Genomic DNA, 21,754 nt, shown 5'->3' with positions numbered 1-21,754 from the left:
ACTGCTTCTTGTGCATGCGCACTTGGGACCCGGCTGTCACGCACACTACAGCCGGGAAGACAGCGCGCCGCTGGATTCTCCTGGCGTGCCCACAGATAAGGCTCGGTGTGCCGGCTGTGGCACGCGTGCCACGGGTTCGCCATCACTGGCCTAGGCCATCTTTATGTAGAGCAACAATTTTTTTTTTCAATATTCTCAGAGAGCTCTTTGCCATGAGGTGCCATGTTGAACTTCCAGTGACCAAATGGAACACACCTGCTCCTCATTCACACCTGAGACCTTGTAACACTAACGAGTCATATGACACCGGGGAGGGAAAATGACTAATTGGGCTCATTTTGGACTTTCCACTTAGGGGTGTACTCACTTTTGTTGCCAGCGGTTTAGACATTAATGGCTGTGTGTTGTGTTATTTTGAGGGGACAGCAAATTTACACTGTTATACAAGATGTACACTCACTACTTTACATTGTAGCAAAGTGTCATTTCTTCAGTGTTGTCACATGAAAAGATGGAATTAAATACTTACAAAAATGTGAGGGGTGTACTCACTTCTGTGAGATACTGTACATCCAAGCTCCTTTTGCAGTTTGTAGATTTTTTAAGATCTGAAATATTGATAGAAAACCTTAAAGCCCAACTCCATTGCTAAAACAATCAGTGCTTCTGAACAGTTAAATATTCAGTATGTAAACCCATTCACTAACATCATATTTAAGCTTTAAACCTTTAATGTAACTGCAGTTTTGTATTTAGCTTTGAGTTACTCAGCAAGGGTGCTGATTTCACTATTCTGACAGATAACCAGAAGAGGGAAAATATACAGATTTATGTGTTAACTACCATTATGAATATGGAGCAGCAGGCAAGCCAAAATGTGAAGGTAATCTCTTAAAGTACTTTCAGGTAAACCATAAAATACCTCTTTTAATGTTCATAAGTTTTTCTATAGCCCCAGAGAGCGTTGCTATATTTTGCATACACAAGTCTTTCAACAATCTTAATATCCCATAGATAAGCATCTTTTAGATAGCGTTATTCACTATGGGTTAAAACAAAATCTCCACTGAAGTTTTTATTGCCGAGCTTTAAAGCTGCAGTTATTCCCAGCTGTCAGAGCTAAAATTCTTTTATGTGCAGCAATCGTTACAACGTTTTATGACCGTTCTTGGATGCTTATTAGTTCCATTTTTGGCGTCTGATTTGAGTTAATTTAATCTTTTGGAAGGCAATGGGAGCTGTGCTTGATTATCGTGCATTTTCCAGGAAATGCTCCATTGATAAGAAAATTGGTTTGGAACTCGTCTGAGTCTCCAGGAGCATACTAAAAAAAAATTTAAGCTGCCGCAATTAAGCTATCTGCAAGTATTGTGTGACTGACAATAACTGTGCGAGAAACATGAATGAAAGTTGATAACCTGGCCCACAAGAATGTGTTTTTTTTTTTTTTTTTTTTTTTTCGAGACTACGATTTCCCTTCTGATTTCCAGAATTTGCCATTTCCTTAATAATCATCTCATCACTGTTGAAAGAACGGAGGGGGGGGGGGGAAGGTCCTGTGTCAATAAAAATAACCAAATATCACATATTTTGAATTGGAAGCGATTGTCCTAAAAATAAGAGGGCTGCCATAGTGCAAAGGCCGGTTCTTGAGGCATTCAGTTTCACCATTAGTGGCATTATCACCCTTGAGTTTCTATACAAACGTTTTCCAGATCACCTTCAGTGAACCAATGGTATGAGGCCTACACGCAGCACAGAGGAGCTGTGTACACATGTGACTTCTAACCTACTGCTGTCAAAATGGATCTCTGACTTTTTTCCATGCCATAATTCTCAGGAACTGTACTCTTCACATTTTTCTTGTAAACAGCAGTTTTTTTTTGCTAGCCTGATACCTATTCCTGATTGCATAGTGCACCCATTGGCCATTTTCCATACGGACCTCTGATTTTTCATTCTCCTAAACAGCAATTTACTTAGGAGCGGTGTATGAGAAGCGCACGCTAAAGCAAGCCCTTTAAATGAACACTGTTATGTATTGAAACTTTTTTGACCCTAGCTGCCAAAAACCAGATGGGAACAATTTACCAGGTAGAACCTTACACTGTTTTATTGGTATTTAATATTATTCAGGATTTATAAAGTGCAAACAGTTTACACATCACTTTACAAAATAAAGGGAGACAGCACAGATACAAGTCAAGACAAGAGGGTTGGGGGGGGCCCACTTATGATGGCTTGCGATCTAAATGGCTGTCAGTTGATCTACAACCAAATTGTAACATGCATATTCAGCTTTACGTAACCCCTTAAAATGAATGTAAATGCTCACTTTTTTTTTTTTTTTATTGAGAACACGTTATACTTGCCTGCTCTGTTCAATGGTTTTGCACAAAGCAGCTCCTATCCTCTTCCGTGGTCCCCAAGCTGGTGTTCCTGGCTTCTCCCCCATTGCTAGCTGCTTGATATAGGAGCATTCGTGTGGGCTCACTCCTGAGCTGGCTCTGTGTGCATTGTCACGCGGAGCTGGCTCAGCCCCTCCTGACTAACTGTGATTGACAGCAGCCAATGGCAACTGCTGCTGTCTCTGAGCCAATGAGGAAATTGGGATTTTCTGATCATCTGCAAATCACTGGATTGCGATCAGGCTCAGGTAAGTATGGGGGGGGGGGGGATGTGTATGGTGGTGAGCTGCACATGGAAGATATTTTACATTAGTGCAGAGAATGCATTAAATTAAAAACATTCTTCAGCCTTTAAAAACACTTTAAATTGGTTCTAAAGGCTCAAAGTTTTTTACCTTCTCTGTACAGCAGCCCCCCCAATACTCACCTAAGCCCCCTCACGATCCAGCAATGTGCACTGGAGTCTCGGCTATCCCGGGACTCCCTCTTCTCATTGGCTGAGACAGAAGCGGGGGTCATTGGCTCCCACTGCTGTCAATCACAGCCAGTGAGCCAATGAGAAGAGAGAGGGGGCCGGGCCAAGCTGCGGCTCCATGTGTAACTGGATACACGAAGCAGCGGGTGCCCCCATAGCAAGCTGCTTGCTTTGGGGGCACCTGATAGACCGGAGGAGCCAGGAGAGCCTGTGGGGGACCTGAGAATTGGAGGATCTGGGATGATCTGTGCAAAACCACTGCACACAGCCGGTAAGTATAGACATGTTTTGTGTTTTTTTTTGGTTTTTTTTGTTTTTTTTTTATAAATACGCCTTTAGAATCACTTTGAAGGAAATCTGTCATGCTTACTCCATACTTAGTGCTGCTTGGACATTATCAAAGTTCTAGGCATACCGTATGTTTTTTGTCACCTACTCTTTACAGTAGGTATTTAAACCTTTAAAGCAATAAAGCAGCTAAACCAGATAACAGAATAAACTGTCCAGCGCTCCAGGGATCAAATGCCAAAGGAAAGCCAGGGGAACCAGGACCAAAATCGCCTATGAATAGCCTTTCAGAGATGCTGCCCTCCTCAGATAGGGAAATCAACAACTGAAAAAAGAGAAACAGGAGACGCAAACCCCTAATGCATTATCCAAGGTTTATTAAAAGTAAAGAGGATGAAAACATACACCCAAACATGGCATAAATGTAAAGCTCAGTAGAACAGTAGAGATGGCCATAACAGTGGTGGAGTGTCCGAATGTCAGTATGGTCAGCTTGCTGGTGACCAGCTCTGAGGAAAGGGACTCGTCCCTGAAACGTGTCAGCAAGCCGACCATACTGACAGTCGGACACCCCACCACTGTTATGGCCATCTCTACTGTTCTACTAAGCTTTACATTTATGCCATGTTTGTGAGTACATTTTCATCCTCTTTATTTTTAACAAACCTTGGATAATGCACTAGGGGTTTGTGTCTCCTGTTTGCTCTTTTTTCAATAAAGCAGCTAGTCAATTAGACTTTTGTCAGAAGCAGTGGTTTCCTGTTGGAGTCTACAGATAACCTCATATGGTTACGTCTCATTCAGACATGGTTTTCCTTCTGGGATTATCTAATGGTGACCTTGTCCACTTTATTCATAAACCTGTATGTGCTGGCAAAAAGATGTACATGTATGTATGTATGTACAAACTAAAAAAGATAACCTTGTATTTGGTCAGATTAGTTGTCCATAACCCAAGCTCTGTGTAATGTGTGGGACCAAATTTCATGCTTGCTTAGCTAGGCAATTTGATAATGTGTAGTAATCCACTTCAGCCAGTAAGATTTTAGTTACCAAATCAGTGAAGAGGTTAATGGTGCAATAATCTCCTTGAGATAATGGGTAGGGAGATATCTGCAATCAGATGCATGTGGTTCGCACCTTCTTTCCCCTTTTGTTTTATGGAAGAGAGCTCACCTTTTCAATTTCTATTAATGCTTATGAGCTTTGTCAACTTTGACAGTTGTCATTTATGTCTTCTAGGGGGATCCCAACTGATATCAACCTGATGTTTATCTGAATACTGTATTGGACAGTTGGACTGGGCTGTTCATTGCTAGCTTTAGGCCTCATGTACACTGCTGCTCCTAAACGTGCGTTAGGAGCTTTTGCCATTTTTTTGCCAAAGTCCCTGAACTCAGCTCAGTAAAAGCCTATGGGTCTTTGCACATACAGGCTTTTACCAGAGTTTAGGAGCAGCAGAGTTTAGGGACAGTTAAATGTCCTCCTGAACGCAGAAGAATCGCATTCAGGAGAGGAACGTTTTGGCCAGCAAACGCACCTAATCGCTAGCTACTTTTATCACTTGGGCGTTTATTTCAATGGCAAGTACTCTGTTCAATGAAATGAATAAACATCCAAGTTCTAAATGCGGTACCGCGTTTAAGCAGCGTTTTGCGGTTTTCTGCTGGCAGTAGCGTTAATGTCTAATGGCAGTTTCAGTGTACATGTAGCCTCATACAAAAAGCCCAATTGAAGGAATGTGTTGTTATAAAATGAGGAAAGGCATGTTATGTCATGCAAAATAATTTTGCCTGTTTATTGTAGAATATATCTATTAATGCTCATTCTTTGTTCATGTTTGTATATAAAATGTATTTATTTAATTCATGCTACATGTATGCTGCTTTTTGATTCTTCCGATTTTTCTTTTAACACCTAAACCTCACAGACTTACTGTTTCTGCTGTAGAATCTGACATAAAGCACAAAACAGAAGACCAAATGTTATTATAGAGCAGAGTCCACCCTGGAGATACCTGCATCAAACATTTCCGAGACCGGCTAGATGAGCCTTAGGACTGAAATCTGCTAGAAAGAAATGTTCTTTTCATTGCACCATATTCATTACATCTGTAAAGTGCCACAGCCTATGACTCTGCAGTTAGCTGATATTTGTTCTCTGGCAGTTGTACAGCAACACCACTTTGATTTCTAATCATAATAAAGGCTGCACCTCACGGTGGTTGCAGTAATATTTTTAATACACTACTAAAGAGCAGCTGTCTTTTGCTAGAAGTAATAATAAGAAAAATGTGGCGCCTGGCTTCCAGACACATTATCACATATCTAATGCATAAAGCTATCCTGCAATTTTTGCTGTGTTTTCACTGAATATTCATAAGACGCACATGTGACATCACCTACTGTTCTACAATTCATAAGACTGCTTTCATAATCTCACCCAGGGGGACTTGAAGGGAGTGGAGGAGCTTCTCAAGAATGGAGCCAACCCCAATGTGAAAGACAATGCTGGCTGGACACCTTTGGTAATTTTTTAATTCTTTTTAAACCCCAAATCAAACATGATTGACTGATAATTGAAGAGTTATTATTGGGTGGAATTGGGTCATAACTGACTCGCATAGGCCAACTGTGGTATAATTTCTGCATATTACTAAGAACAGGCAATTGTGTCCACATATTTATTGTATGAATGTATCTGCTGGGGATGCGAATGTTGCCGAGCAATGTGTGCTGGGGACCTGTCAGAGCTGCAGTGCAAACATATAGAAGGCATTGGCTCTGAGAAGAGGTGTATATACAGTGCTGTCTGCTGCATCCATTAAAGCAGAGCTTTTACCCATAACAAATTGATAAATAATGTTCTTTAGCAAGGAACATATATTCTACATTAATAATTATGCTACCAAAATTAGTGTGTGCTGTAAATTGCCTCCAGCTTTGTTCCTGTTTCTTCTTCTGCTATTTTCCTGAACCCCAGAGCCCCTGAGCAGCAGTAAATCTTTAGGCTGTCAGCAGATCCACCTCTAGTGCTGGGGTGTCAAGGTCCTACCTTTTCCCTGAGGTTATGTTACTCCATGTGCTGGCGTCCATCTTGGATTCTGCTGTGCATGGTGGGAATCCCTTTTATGCCTTCAGGTCTCTGAGGTCCACCCCCCAGAGGGGCGTGGCTGATGACATATAAGCCTGTGGCCCGCACATGCTCTTTGCACTTGTGTCTTTGTGTTACTATTACTCTGTTCTGACTCTCCTGGTATTCTGATTCGGCTTGTGACTTGACTATTCTTTGTATTCTCCTTTGATCTGACCCTCTGTTGCTGAACCCGGCTCGTGACCTGTGATTCTCGTCTGCTGTCCTGTACTGTTTTGTCCTGTTGTTGTTGACCCCGGCCTGTCTGACTACTCTTTTGTCTCTTCCACCAGCTACACGCCATTGGCGGCGGCCATTACCGCAGCTGAGGTGTCTCGGGGGCCGCGACCTGGTTCCTGGCTGCGTCAAGTCCATCCCCACCATCAGGGGCCCTGGTGAAGGGCAGCCTGGGACTTAGACTCCGCGCCCTGAGGGACTTCGGTCTGTGGGTGGTGGTTGTCGTCAGCCAGTGCGTTACATTGTTAGGCCTGCCTGTCCGTTCCTCAGCTCCTGCCCTGACATGGGGTCAGCAACCCGCCGATCACGGTCAACCGCGGGGAGCGGACAGGTCAATCATGACCAGAGCTCTGCCTCCCCCCAGCCTCCGCTGCTCTCATGTTAAAGGCAGATCGGAGTGCAGGAGTCAGCATAGTGCTGGATGGAGGGTGGGGTCGAGGTGGAAGCTGCTCAGTGATTGGTTTCTAGGCTGTACTAGCAACCAATCACCAGCTTGGCAGCTCCTGCTCACGCTTTCCACCTTGCACTGTGTTGTCTTCTGATCTCTGCTGTTCTCTACACACGCTGACAGGTAGGCAGTGCTACCTGTGTGTGTGATATGAAGGGGACACCGGAGACGCTGTGGGGAAGGCTTAGGAGACACTGGTGGGGGGGCACAGAAGACACTGTGGGGGGAACTAAGGAAACTCTGTGGGAAGGGGGGATTTTGATGAGAAAAGGACAGGGGATACTGCTTTGGGGATGGGGAGGCAGAGCAAAACTGGGGGGGGGGGGGCAGAGAATAATGCTATGGGGCAGGGAACACTAAAATAGCAGGGGGGGTGATGTGACGGAGGGCAGAGAACACTGGTTTGGGGGGTACAGGACACTACTGGGGAGGGGGGAAGGGGCAGAGGATAAGGACAGTGGGAGGATGTGGTGTCCATAGGGGCAGAGGACACTGCTTTGGGGAGGTAGAGGACACTACTGTGGGTGTAGGAGGGCAAAGGACACTACAATGGGGGGGGGTGATGAACAGGCGTCAAAAAACACTATTGTGGGAGGGGGGTTTAAGGGTGCTGCTTGTGGCTTTACTCCATGGTATCCAGGTAGACCTCAACCTCTGAAGGGTTGCCTACCCTTGCTCTAGTGGCTCTGATTTTTATCACATCACCAAATAATAGAGAGCAACTGAGTGAGGGTGAGATAGTGTATTACTGGTTTTTAAGCAGTATAGGCACTTATTTTTAATGTTTTCCATAGCTCTACCTGCAAAAGGGGCCAGTCTGAAGTGATCTAGCAGGAGTTAATTTTCTGACTAAAATGTCAGCTTAAAGGCTACATTCACTTTTTGGCAGAATTCTTCAGCAGATAAATTTAGAGTGACAATTCTTTTTAAAGCTGACAATAACAAATGATGTTTGTTGCTTATCAGGCCTGAGACTCATTAGTGCTGTGAATAACTGGCCAGGGCTGATCACTCACTAGAAGTATTGAGACTTGCCATGCTGTGAGCAGTTGGTCAGGGATAATCACTCTCTGCTTCACCCTTATCTTAAAAATTGCACCAAAGACTCCTGTAGAAATATTCAAAAATGGCAAGCTATACAAGTATATACAGTATATATAGATAACTGCAACAGTTTTTATTCCTTATATTTTTCCTCCCCGATTTTTTTTTTTTTTTTTTTTTTTTTTTTTTTTTTTTTTTTTTTTTTAATGACTGGGTTCACTGAGGGCAGATGAATCCGTCTACGTTTACTTCTTCGATTTCTAAGTCCATCTCCTGTGGCATGCTGGTGATGTAGCCTTCCCAGGATGCATATATGTGGCCAGGGCTATGTTACCATTGCCTTACTCAACCAGGAAGTGGAAATACAGTCATTTTAAATAAATGCAAAAAAAGTTTAAGAATGTCCCCATTTAAGTGCTTGTCATCTCGAACTGTTTCAGTGGTCTATCCAGAACTCGATGGGAAAAAGCTGTCTCAGCTGTAGAATTTTCTCTAATTGCCAACATTGTAAATGCATCTTTCTCATGCATGTCATTTGATCAGTGAGTGCATCACGTAAAAAAGGTGTATTTCCTAGCATCTATCATCTATAATGTATTGCTAGCTTTTTTTTTTTTTTTAATTCCCTGGAGTTTTATCAGACAGATCTGCTGACTGTAGGACCTGATCTTAATTCTTTCTGCTGCTGTTATTACTCTCATGTTCTGGCTGAAGCAGCATACAGTTGTCAGTCGCTGCCCTTAGGACGTGGAGACGAAAAACTTTAAATCTCAAGTAGAAATAATAAGAAATTGTATTACTTATATATGAGCTATATGTTAAGAGGTATTATTGTCCTATCTGTCTAATACAGCAATAGGAACTGTAAAAGCTCAACAGATTGTCCTAAAATGAACCTACAAACCATTAAAAGAAATTGATTTTGTTGTGCAGAGAGGTAATATAGAAAACAGAGTATTATTCCCCTAATGTGGCGTGTGACAGGGTTTGTTTTCCACCTAATTATTAGGTGTATAGGATTATGGTTAGGAGACCTCCTTACATTGCTGGCATAGCTGTAAGGACTCATGTACACTGCAGCTGATAAAGTCACGTTTAGGAGCTGTTCAGCATTTTTTTCAGCAGCCCCTGAACTCACCCTAACATTTTCCTATGTGTCCATGTACACATCTTTGTTTACAGGCATTTGAGTTTACATCATTTTTTTGAACGCAGAAAACTTGCGTTCAGTAGTCGATTTTATCAGTGTTTCAAATGCAAAATGCTTGTTAACACGGCAAATCGCGTTTATGAGCGTTTGCGTTTGAAAATTTGTTTTGACTTTTCCAGTTCCCGATGCTGTCCAGTGCCTTTTTTCATCATGAAAAATGCATGCAAAGCATTTTCAAGGTACTCAGATGGACAAAACACTGAACACAGGATGTTCCTACCAAGCTTGTCACACATTGTAATGACCAATTCACACCTCAGACCTCTCCCACACTTGGAAACAAAAGATATGTTAATGACCATTCACACCTCAAATTCCTCATGAAGATCCCCTGCCAGGTGCCCTTAATGACTCACTCCACGAGCCACCTTTCCCACCCTTGGAAACAAAAGAAATGTTAATGAGCAACTCACACCTAAGCTAATCTCAATACCTACTGCTGTCTCTGCTTCTACTCTCTGTATTTCTCTGAAACAGTCTGAAATAGTTAATAATTTACCACTTTTCAGTGCATTCTGGACATTTGGGAGGTTCTCCTGTGCTTATCTTTAAAAAACGCTTCTAAACGCTAATGCACATAAACGCGTTATGCAAACACGGCTAAACAGACTTTTTTTAACCTACGTTTTCCAGCAGTCAGTTTACATCGTTCAGAAGTGTCACGTGTACATGGGGCCTTAAAGGCCAGGTACTTCATAGGACCTACTAGGGAGAGCAAAGCGCTAATGCCTTCTCCACGTAGATCTACAAAATAGTCCATTTAAAAGAAACCCCTACAGTGGGGAAATATGTACATGCTATTATTGACCTCTCATTCTTAGCATATTAGTAGCCTTTCATATGGATATTTATGCTGTAATTGTTTGGTCATTTAGTCAAAAAAGCACGCAAAGCACAAGTTCTGAGTGTTTCATGCTTGTTTTGGGCCTGTGACTCAGAAAGTTTAGGCAAACAAGCTAGCATTGTCAGGAAGGTGTCAGCAGTGGAGGAGGAGGCATGCAATACAGCTTGGTTATTTATGTAGGTCTGATGTTGAGGTTCCATCAGTGATTTAATTATAGAAGTAAGCGAGGGAAGAGTTGGCAGTCTTGTATGGGATAGCACTAATTCGCATGGGAGCCAGCAATGTGTCTTCTGCATCCCATGATTGGTTTACCATCTTCAGATGACTTTATTATTTCTGATTTTTGAAGATGTGGGTTGGGTTAATGTTCGTACAATGGTTATAGTTTTGTTTGGACTATTATTATGGCTTTGGCTGCTAATGATGGTCACACACAGAAAAATAAAAACCAATCATAGCTTTGAGGGTTTTCCAAAACAATCGGGTTTGGTCAAATTAGTTTGGAATTTCGGCCAGGATCTATAGCAAACTTTTTAATGAAAACCATTGTTGCCTGTTGGGTGCAATACTTGCTTAAATGTCTATCTTTAAAGTGGAACTTTACCCATAACAACTAAAAAAATGTTCTTTAGAAAGGATCATTCATTCCACATTAATAATTATGCTACTAAAAATAGTATGTTCTGTAAATTGCATCCAGCATGGCTCTTTTTTCTCATTGCTGGAGGCTGCCATTTTGCTGAAGCACAGACACCTGAGCAGCAGTAAATCTTTAGGCCATCAGCAGATCAGCTTCTACAAATTCAGCACAGTGCTGAAAAATAGAGAGCACCTGAGCATGTGCAGAGTATGGCGAGACATTGTATTATTGGATTTTAAAAAGTATAGGCACTTATTTTTATGTTTTACATAGCTATACCTGGGGCAGCCTGAAGAGATCTAGCAGGACCTAATTTTCTGATTGAAGTTCCACTTTAAGACCATGATCTTTATAATGCTAGTCATACACCTGGCAAAATTGATTGTTCTACTGAAAAATCATTCCATAACTTTTCTCAAAAGTGTTAATTTTGCACCCAGACAAATAAATAATAATTTTTGTTTTTTAATTATTTTTCCTAAATATATATAATAATTTTTTTATAGAGGGGATGAATCAAGCCCAGCTCTCCAAGGAGACAAAAATAATTTAATAAAACTCAATTAACGATTTTAAACTTGTGTAGTCTGCAGATTTATAATTTTTGCTTGCAAGGTCCATTGAGAGAATGTATGAGAAAGCATTTACACTGATTTTGTTTTTTTTCTAACTTATATGTGTACTATTTTTTGTTTTTTTGTGTTACTAGCATGAAGCTTGTAATCATGGACACTCCGATGTGGTAGAATTATTGATTCAGTACCAAGCTCTAGTGAATACCACAGGATACCAGAATGACACTCCTTTACATGATGCTGCAAAAAATGGCCATGTAGCCATTGTCAGACTATTGCTGAGCCATGGAGCATCCCCAGATGCAGTGTAAGTGTCACTTTTTTTTGTGTAAATTTGTGCAGTGTGAGGGCAAACTAATGTTTCATATCTACGTTTACCATAATTTACCCTCATTTGCATTTGGGGGGAATATTTAAATCGTTACTAAAGGCTATTTTTTTAAAGTTAAAATAATAAAAACATATTATACTCGCATGCAATACCATTGCACGCAGTGGCCCCATTGCTCCTTTTCTGGGGTCCCCCACTGGTGATCATGGCTTCTGCTCTTCTCTGTGAGCTCCCATAGCAAGCGGCTTGCTATGGGGGCACATGTGTATGCTTGCTCCCGAGCTGTGTGCATGTATGTTGCTGCTCTCCATAGACATGAACAGTATGGCTTGGCCCTGCCTCTTCCTCATAGCATTTGATTGATAGCAGCAGGAGCCAATAGCTTCCACTGCTACCTGAGTCCCTGTGTGAAGAGAAAGAGAGGAGAGAAGAGATGCAGCCACGCACAGCACTGGATTGATTGAGGACTCCGGTACGTATTTAGGGAGGTGGTGGAGAGCAGCAAGCTGTTTTATTTATTTTTTTTTTTTACCTTAACTATTTGCCGCCCGCCCTATGGCCGAATGGCGGCCGGCAAATGTCATCAGCCTTCCGGGTGGATGCCATATGGCGTCCTCCCGCACATGAGCAGATTGCGTTCCTGCTGAGCCGCGCAGGGGCGCGATCTGTCACCGGCCGTGTACCTCGGACACGGCCAATGACAGATCTGAGTATCTGCCCCCGTTGCCGGTACCATGTGACCTGCTGTGACCAATCACAGCAGGTCACATGACAGTTGTATACAATGGATGGCTTCATTCATGCCATCCATTGTATACTAGTGTCTAGCTGTAAATGGTCACAGCTAATCACATGCACATGTCATGTGATTAGCTGTGGCCAAATCACAGCTAAGCAGAAAAAAAAAAAACCCTGAATGAATCGATGTCATTCAGGTAAATGCTTGCTTATAGCAAAGTAATTTTTTGCTATAAGCAAATTGTGTAGGAAAAAAAAAAAAATACTGATCACTTCTCCAAAGTAGTACAATGTTACTATGGTAACATTATACTACTTTGGTCATAGTGAAATATGAAAAAAAAATCTTAAAAAAAAGAAACAAAATTTAATAAAAAAAAAAAATATTTTTTTTTTTCATACTGTCACCAGTCAGTGTCCCTGATCACCGCCATGCCAGTTATATGATGACGCTGTACTGCACTGGTGACAATATGTAAAAAAAAAAATAGTGAAACTAATTTTTTTAATTTTTTAATTTTCTGAAAAATTATGACAAAAAAAATACAACTTCCAAAAACTCGCCATGCCTCTTAAGAAGTACGTCAGACTGTCTACTTTGCAAAAAGGGGTCATTTGGGGGATATCTGTACTGTTATGACATTCTGGACCTCAAGAAATTAGATTGGCTGTCAGTACTTCAGGATTGATCAATATTCAGATCTATACCATAGTTTGTGAACTCTATAACTTTCCTACAAACTAAAAAATACATCCTAATTTGGGTTATTTTCATCAAAGACATGTAGCAGAATACATCTTGGCCTAAATTTATGAAGAACAATTATTTATTTGCAAACTTTTTGAACAGAAACAAAGAAAAATGTGTTTTTTTTCAAAATTTTTGGTCTTTTTTTGTTAATTTAGCAAAAAATAAAAACCCCAGCGGTGATTAAGTACCACCAAAAGAAAGCTCTAGTTGTGTGAAGAAAATGATAAAATTTTAGTTTGGGTACAATGTTGTATGACCGCGCAATTGTCATTCAAAATGTGAGAGCGCTGAAACCTGAAAACAGGCCTGGACAGGAAGGTGTAAAATTGCCCGGTATTGAATTGGTTAAAGCAGGGAATGCATTAAGGTTAAAAAAACATTTTGGCTTTAGAACCATTTTAAGGCAGCTCTGTGTTGCATCACTTGTAGGCATTTTTGTGTAACTAAAGATACCTACTTATTATATATCTGAAGTATACCACTGTGCAATTATATAGGGAGAAATGTTTTTTTGATGTGTCAGAGCCGTGAAAGCATTCTTAATTGTTCTGTACTTTTACTGTACCGTTGAATGAGAAATTGATTTAATCATTAGTTTCCTGCCATAATTGCCTCTTGAAAAGCAAGGCTTGTCTCTGTAGCAAAGTGATGAGGAAGAACAGCATTCAAAATTATACCAAGAAAAATGCTCATTATTTCAGTGTCAGATTGTGGGAATTACATTGTTTTTTAGAGTTATTTTAAAGGGTCAACCTGCCAAAAGTGTTATTTAAAGTTAAAATTTAAAGTTGTAAATCCTTGTATATACCCAGTGAGGTGACTAGCCTTAGATATTGCAAAGAGATAAAACAACTTCTTGTACATACGTTGTACCTGTTTATCTGCAGCTATTTGTCCTGTACATTCAAGTGCCGAATTTACACACAATCTCTTAGCTCTGAAAAGCAAAGGACAGGGAGCTGAAGTTACACTCTGCTGAGCTCACTGAGAGCTGATTGAAGGGAAGGGTCCCAAAAACCTTCACTCAGTACATAGGAACAAAGCTGAGGCTGTGCTTCACAGGCTGTTTGCTGGAGTTATTTCCCCCATCACCTTTTACTCTTGATGTCAGGAAAACATGTCAGAAGTGACTCATGCAGATAGCCAAGGAACTAGGCAGCAGACAAAAATTACACTTAGTGCTCCAGATTGGCACAAGCACACACTAATAGAGATTTGCTCTGTACATATTTCATGTCTCCGGTTTACAACCACTCTGAGTTACATGGAAAGTGCTGTTATCTGAACTGTCCCCTAGCTTCTTGTATCACTTTGTGTACTTTTGTGTAAAACACCAAGATTTCACAGCACTGCCACCCCCCCCTTAGAGTCTTAAGCCATACACTAGCAGAATTTCATTAAAAAATGTGACTAATTGTTAGTGGGGTGAAATCGACATACATGTTTTGACTGCAGGGATCAGAAAAATCAAAAGAGCTAGATGCTACATTTTTCAAACACATTTTCAGCAGTGTGTGTGGTTTTCTTTCATGAATTGACATTTATTCCAAAATCAAATGTTAAAAGCACACAAAATTTTACTCTGCATTTGTCAGGTGAACTGAGACTTTTTATATGAATGTTCATACTAATTTTCGTAGGAATGTTCTTTTGATAATCCGCATGGCCAGCTTTACTGCTGCTGCCACAACATAGGCACTGTCACATCTCCTCATTACTCATAAGAAACGGTTATGTGATTTTGTTAAAGTGGTATTAAAGGCATTTTGAAAAAAAATAACAAACATGTTATGCTTACCTGCTCTGTGCAGTGGTTTTGCACAGAGCAGCCCCGATCCTCCTCCTCTTCCTCCACTCTGCCGAGTGCCCCCAGAGCAAGTAGATTGCTATAGGGGCACCCAGGCAGGCTTGCTCCCAAGCCACTGTTCTGCTGCTCCACTTACAACAGAGCCAAAAGTTCAGCCCTGCCCCTCTCTCTCCTCATTGGCTCACTGGCTGTAATTGACAGCATCAGGAGCCAATGGCTCCCACTGCTGTCTCAGCCAATGAGGAGGGAGAGTCCCCAGAGCGCTGAGGCTCTCATACACATCGCTGGATCGCGATGGGGCTCAGGTAAGTATTAAGGGGGTTGGGGGAGCTGCTGTATTCAGCAGGATTTTTACTGTCATGCATAGAATGCTTGAAGGTAAAATTACCTTGAGCCTTTAACACCACTTTAATTTTCAATCTGCTAAACATTTGAATATTCACAGTTCACAAAAAATTATGAGCACAAGTTTATAGAAATTCTAGTACTGTAGTGCCAGTAACCATTTATATGGTTTAAAGGTTGGCCATCATAATACAGAAGCCAATTTCTACCTTTATTGAGGGAATGAAAAGCTAATGCCCTCAGCCATGTACATTGGACCTTAACAAACTTTGCTGCAGATTTCTACCTGTCTCTGCTCTGAAGAAAAAGCTGTTGTCTGCAAAGTGTATCTGAATGGGAGTAAGGTTTTCATTAAACACTGATTATACACTTGCAGTGTTCTAATAAGGAAAATGCAGAATCTTCATCCCTTTAGAAGTGATTACCCCATTGGAAGATATTTAAAGTCTTTTGGGGTTTTTTAGTATTTTGGAGAGGTTTATTTATTTATTTATTTTTTTGTTAGGGAGAACACAGAAAGCACTTCTAGACTCTTTCCAGAACTTTTTTTTAGTTTCTGCTGCCATAATACTTTATTGGAGCAATACATTGTTTTGGGGATTTGAAACACAGTTGCCACAATCAGTAGCTAAAGAAAATGTTTCCAGAAATGAAGCGCTATTTCTGAGCTCTTTCATAAATTCTAGCTGCTTAGCTATTATGATGGTCCTCTCACTACATTTTTAAGCAGGCCATACTTAGGTCGAATTCTGAACTAATTTTCTTTAGAAAATCGAAAATTGTGTGCATTTTGTAATCTGATGGTGCTACCATTGATTTGGAAATTTAACCAACCAAACCTTCAATTTCACCTCATTTTTCATGTGGCTACAGAAAAGAATTTTGGTGGCTAGGATTATTCTTTTCTTTCCAGGTCACAGCTAATGCTCATTTCTTTTTCGATTATATTTCTCATGCGATTCTCCCATCATTGATTAGGAATTCATTTATTTAACAAAAAAAAAATGTCCAACATGCCCAACCACTCAGGATGCTGTGACCCACTAATGGTGTGAAATTCGAACAAAAATTCTTCGTTATGATTTTTGAAAGAATATTTGTTTGGAATTCAACCCATATATGGCCTGCGTTAGGCTCTAATTCTAACCACTTTTCATCAGTCAGGGTAAAGTCAGATGTTAGATCTGCATAGTTGTTCTGGATCAGTGACTCAAGTTTGAAAGCAAGAGGATTGGTAGAATGAAAAGTCAGCTGTGGCAGCGTTCATGTTTATTTCAGGAAAAATGTCTTTTAATCGGAAATGACTGGGTGCATCACATAGATTTTATGACAATCTGAAAAAAAAAAACCTCTGAATAATTTAGAACGTTCTGACAACTGGAAAAGCTCACAGACATTCCTCTGTGTAAGAATAAGTGGCCAATCCTGTGCTCACAGACAATATTGGTTCTTCGAATTGGGTGCCTTGACTAAGGTTCCAAATAAGCATTGTATTTGGAGATTTTGATACTAGAGCAAAAAATTTTAAAAAATCAGCTAGTCTGAACATTAGTTAACCCCTGCATTAAACCGAGAAACCAAGTCTAAACTTGTGTATATAATACATGGCATCAGTTGTCGTATAAAATCTGCTGCTTATGTATTCAGCTGGTGTGCAGTTACTTGGCTGCTGCAGACTCCACTGCAGTGTGACTGTGTGAAGCATTAGTGAGCATTTTTCTTTCTCTCTGTTTGGCTGTATCTTATTGGTGAGACAACTATGTTTTTCCCCCTTCTTTTCAAATGTGTATAGCTGATCAATGCCAGTGTAAATTTGGCCTCCCCCCTGTTTTTCTCCCCTAGTTTTGAGATGACGGGTGAAAGAAAAATTTGTGGAGAGAAATAGAGCAAAGCACATATGTTATGGACCATGTACCCCATCTGATTGATTCATTTGTGATTGCTGCCTGTGAATTTATTGTGTTTTCTGCTTTGAATAGTATCTGTTCCACACATTACATGATGCATGACAAACGGGACCCATATGTCACACTATGTGGGTTTACGCTATTGTAAAAGAACATGTACTCATTTGATTATTCAGTAGAAAACCTATAGGGAGATGCATGTAGAGGTATAGGGTAACCTATTTAGATGCTAAATTGCTTTCTTTTTTTATTCTCTCTGCAAAAAGTAAGACAGTTTTAAGATTATTACATTCCTTGCAAATGCAGATGTGCATATATATATATTTTTATTTTTCTTTAGCAACTTCTCATATGCTGAACTCTAAAGCAACAGATATGGCCAAAAATGTAACCGAATTGTAAACCTCACCTGTTTTATAATGTCTAATATCCTATACCCAAAACTGATGAGAAAAACTGGATATACTGTCTGTCCACAACTTCAGTCCCCCTCTGGCTGTCAGTATTTGAGGACATAATGTGCCACTGCTGCTGCGTTCAGTGTCTGAAATTTTCCCGTTTGACAGAGATCAAATGTTGTTCTGTAATTTGTCCTGTTAAAAATGACACTAAAATTATAATTCTGGTGCAAAGCTTTGCAACCTTGTTGTCAAATAAGATACATGTTGGTTTTCTTTTTTGTTTTTTGTTTTTCCTTTTTTTGCTTTTTTTTAATGCGGCACTAAAAAAAAATGCCAAACAAAACTAATCAAACACACAAATTAGGGTAAACTATGGGCTGATAAAATGTGTTTACTTGTCAACTTGCTTTAAATGACATCATATGTAGATAAAAGATCTTTCCTGGGGCACATGTGCGGCATCCCAAGATGGTGGATGTCTGAATGGTGAGTTTCGCTGATCCTCAGCCTTCACAGACCTCTTGTTACTCTTCTGCAGCAGCCACAGACCCAGGAGTGCTCTTCACCAAGTCAGGATGCCCTCAGGCACCCCCATGGGCAAAATCGGGCATTTGGAAGCTCCTTGCTTAGGGGGGAGATTACCCAACTGGGAGACCGCACAAACCACCTTGAATCAAAGTTTGACGAATTGGTGCAATATGTAAATGTCCTGGAAGAGGATAATGCGAATCTGAAACATTCCATGTCTCAATTACAGCTTCAGAAGGAGGACCTAGAAAACAGGGAGTGCCGCTAGAATATCCATGTTCATCGCATCTCTGAAATGGTCCCTGACTCCCAATTTAAATGCCACCTGCTGTCTCTGTTTACCACTCTGGCCCCCAAAATCCCAGATGTCGATTGGCACATGTATTGGGCCCATAGATCGTTAGACCCAAGGCCTCCTGAGGGCACCAGGCCCAGATATGTTATTGTACATTTTCACTACTTTGACAGCAAAGAAGCCTTGTTCTCTTCTACCCGCAACAAGTCCTCCCTGGAATTTAAAGGGGACAGGCTTCAGATTTTCAGTGATTTATCCCCCATCACTTTAGCAAAAAGACGAGTCTTGAAGCCGGTCACCACTCATCTCCAGCAACACCGTATCGCTTACCAGTGGGGATTCCTTTTTAAGCTAGTTGTCTCCAAAGATAATGCCCAAGTCTTACTTCGTGACCTGTATGAAGCGGACTCCTTCTTTAAACAGTTGGGACTCCCTCCCCTGCCGGAAGAGGCCTTTCTGCAACCTCCTACTCCATCCAGGTCCTCTGCTACTCCAGGCAAGATTTGGACACCCGCTAAACCCGGGAAGAAGAGGATTCCACGCACTCACCAACAACCCAGACAACCCTGGTTTGGTGGGCCCCACCACCTGACTCTTACGTATCAGGTTTCCCGCCCTGTTAATTGGGCTTATATGCCCCAATGTGTGCCTTAGAAATTTTCATTACCTGTCCCTAATTAGTATGTCCTGATTACACCTCCTAAGTGGATTACTGAGGTAGGCACCTGCCGTTTAGGGTCAGCTGCTGTGTTGCTCCCTTGTGCGTCAAGCTTTCAGCCCTGACGACTTGGGATATCTCCAATATCCCGGGTGCATATATTTGATGATATCTTTGTTTCCAGCCATAACCCCTACGTCCCCTGTTCTGTGTGATACATTTGTTTGTACTAGGCCTGTTGCCATGCTAATCACCTGGTTCTTTATTTCTGTTGTTTTCTGTTTTGTCTCTTCCGAAAATCAACCCGATGACTTGGTCAGACCATGCCTCATTGTCACTTAATTTCTTTCTTCCTAACGCCTCCCCTATGGTCTGCCACTGGCGCTTCAATGAGAGTTTTCTGCACTCAGAATATCTTCGAGAGGAGCTCTCTCGGGGTCTGGATGCTTACTTTCACCTTAATGTTGGCTCGGTATCTTCATTCTCAACTCTCGGGGAGGCCCATAAGGCCATCTTCAGAGGCCTATGTATTTCCATGGGCACTCATTTAAAGAAGGCCTCTGTACCAGACAATCCCCTCTTACGCCAATTATCCTTAGCCGAGCATTGATTGCTAGATAACCCGTTTATACTTAGGCTCCAGAAAGTTTCCCATATACGGAATCAAATTAGGGCTCTTGACCTGCATAAAACTGCTCAGTCTCGCCTGGGCTAGGCAAAAATGTTATGAGTTTTTTAATAAACCACATTGCTTGCTTGTGAATAGACTTAAATCTCAAATGTCCCCTTCACTACTGGGCCATCTACTCCAGTCAGATGGCAAACCCACATATGACCCACATGTTCTGGCTACAATATTTGGGGAATAATATGAGAAGCTTTATAATTGCCTAGCCCCTGATACTCCCCCTCCTCCATGTTTGTCATCTTCCTATGTTTCAGTTCTGAACACAGACATTTCCATTATTATTATTATACAGTATTTATATAGCGCTAAAAGGTTTGCTCAGCGCTGTACATTATAGTGGGGGACAGTACATGAGACAATACAGTAACAAAACAGAACACGAGGGATTCAAGGGCCCTGCTCTTTCGAGCTTACAATCTAGTGAGGAATTATTGGATGTTGTCAAACACCTTCCTACTCACAAGTCCCCAGGACCGGACGGTCTCCCTTACTCATATTACAAGTCTTTTATTGGCATCTTAGCCCCCATCTTCTGACTTTTTCGGAATCTCCTGAAGGGGTCTCACCCACACGATTTTACAAGCACATACATTTCTGTGATCCCCAAGCCGGATAATCGCCCTGTAGCCCTATTAAATTCTGACTACAAGATTTTTACGCAAATATTAGCTAGTAGACTGGCCAAATGTATCTCCAAGTTTATACACAGAGACCAGATGAGCTTTGTCCCGGCTAGACACGCCGCAGATAACACCAGGAGGACCATTGACCTTGTCAATAAGTCCCCGAAACCTACTCTCTTGTGGAGCTTGGATGCTGAAAAAGCGTTCGATCGATTAAGTTGGCCTTACATTTGGGTTTACCTGGTCGTTTGTAGCTTCTTTGAGTGCCCTTTCCTCCACTCCCTCTTCCCAGGTCAAATTAGCGTCGTTCTTATCACCTTCTTTTCGGATGTCCAAAGGTACATGCCAGGAATGCCAGCTTTCCCCCTTGTTGTTTACTCTCTGTTTAACCCGGGCTATCGCTATCAGATCCAACCTGGATATGCATGGTATATGCACCCACAATAGTGACTTTAAAATGTCTTTGTTCGCTGATGATATATTGCTGACACTGACGGAGCCCCACATTTCTTTGCCTGTCTTACATCGTTCTTTACAGCTTTTTGGTGCTCTGTAGGGTTATAAGGTTAACACGTCTAAAACCGAAACATCACCACTCCACATACCATCTACCATTTTATCTTCTCTTCAACTGAATTATCCCTATCGCTGGTGCCCCCATGCCTTGGGGTATTTAGGTACCAACATTACCTCCTCTTACCACTCCCTCTATGAAGCTAATTTTCCCCCCCTGTTTCATGCTATCTCTCAATCCTTAAAATCTTGGGACAACCTTGCCATCTCCTTCCTTGGAAGGATTAATGCGCTGAAAATGACCATACTGCCCATCTTTTATATTTGTTTGAGACTATTCCTATTCCCATGTCCAAGTTGCGTTCCCTTCAGAAATCCTTCCTCCACTTCATCTGGCATAATAAATCTCATCGAATTTCCGTACTGTCCTTTTCTCACCTCGATCTATGGGAGGTCTGGGCGCCCCAGACCTTGTGTGTTATTATTTGGCTACTCACCTCCATACTCTTGTCTCGTGGTCCTCTCAGAGCCCCCCTGTCAAGGCTCCCGGTAAGACCAGAGATGTGTGAACTGACACAGGGAAACGCAGGCTCAAGTATGGTGTAACAATATAATTTAGTAAAGGTTATACACAAATATAACATGCACAATATAACAAAACCAAACCTCCCACTGATAAAGGAATGTGCACAGACAAGAACAGTCAGGGCTGGTGAGGTGGAGTGGTCAGGCAGGCCGGGTCAGGAACCATCGGCCAGACAAGACACAAAGGAGCAAGCAGAGCGTAGTCAGACGGGCCGGGTCAGGAACAATCAGGCAGACAAGGTACCAAAGGAGCTGGCTGGAGAGTGGTCAGGAATAGCCGGGG

General features: G+C 41.5%; 1 protein-coding gene across 1 annotated transcript in view; it reads left to right on the top strand.

Annotated features, from left to right (window-relative positions):
• BARD1 (BRCA1 associated RING domain 1) overlaps nt 1–21,754 on the top strand; it is a 122,949-nt gene that overhangs the window by 61,414 nt on the left and 39,781 nt on the right. Inside the window, exons 5-6 of the mRNA XM_089672327.1 lie at nt 5,618–5,698; nt 11,436–11,608. Of these exons, the coding sequence (XP_089528453.1) occupies nt 5,618–5,698; nt 11,436–11,608 (254 nt within the window). The remainder of the gene's footprint in view (nt 1–5,617; nt 5,699–11,435; nt 11,609–21,754) is intronic.

This window comes from Staurois parvus, unplaced genomic scaffold (assembly GCF_062004578.1).
Source record: "Staurois parvus isolate SC_StPar_1 unplaced genomic scaffold, SC_StPar_1.0 ptg000011l, whole genome shotgun sequence".
Lineage (NCBI taxonomy): Eukaryota > Metazoa > Chordata > Amphibia > Anura > Ranidae > Staurois > Staurois parvus.
This window is presented reverse-complemented; position numbering and strand designations above follow the sequence as displayed.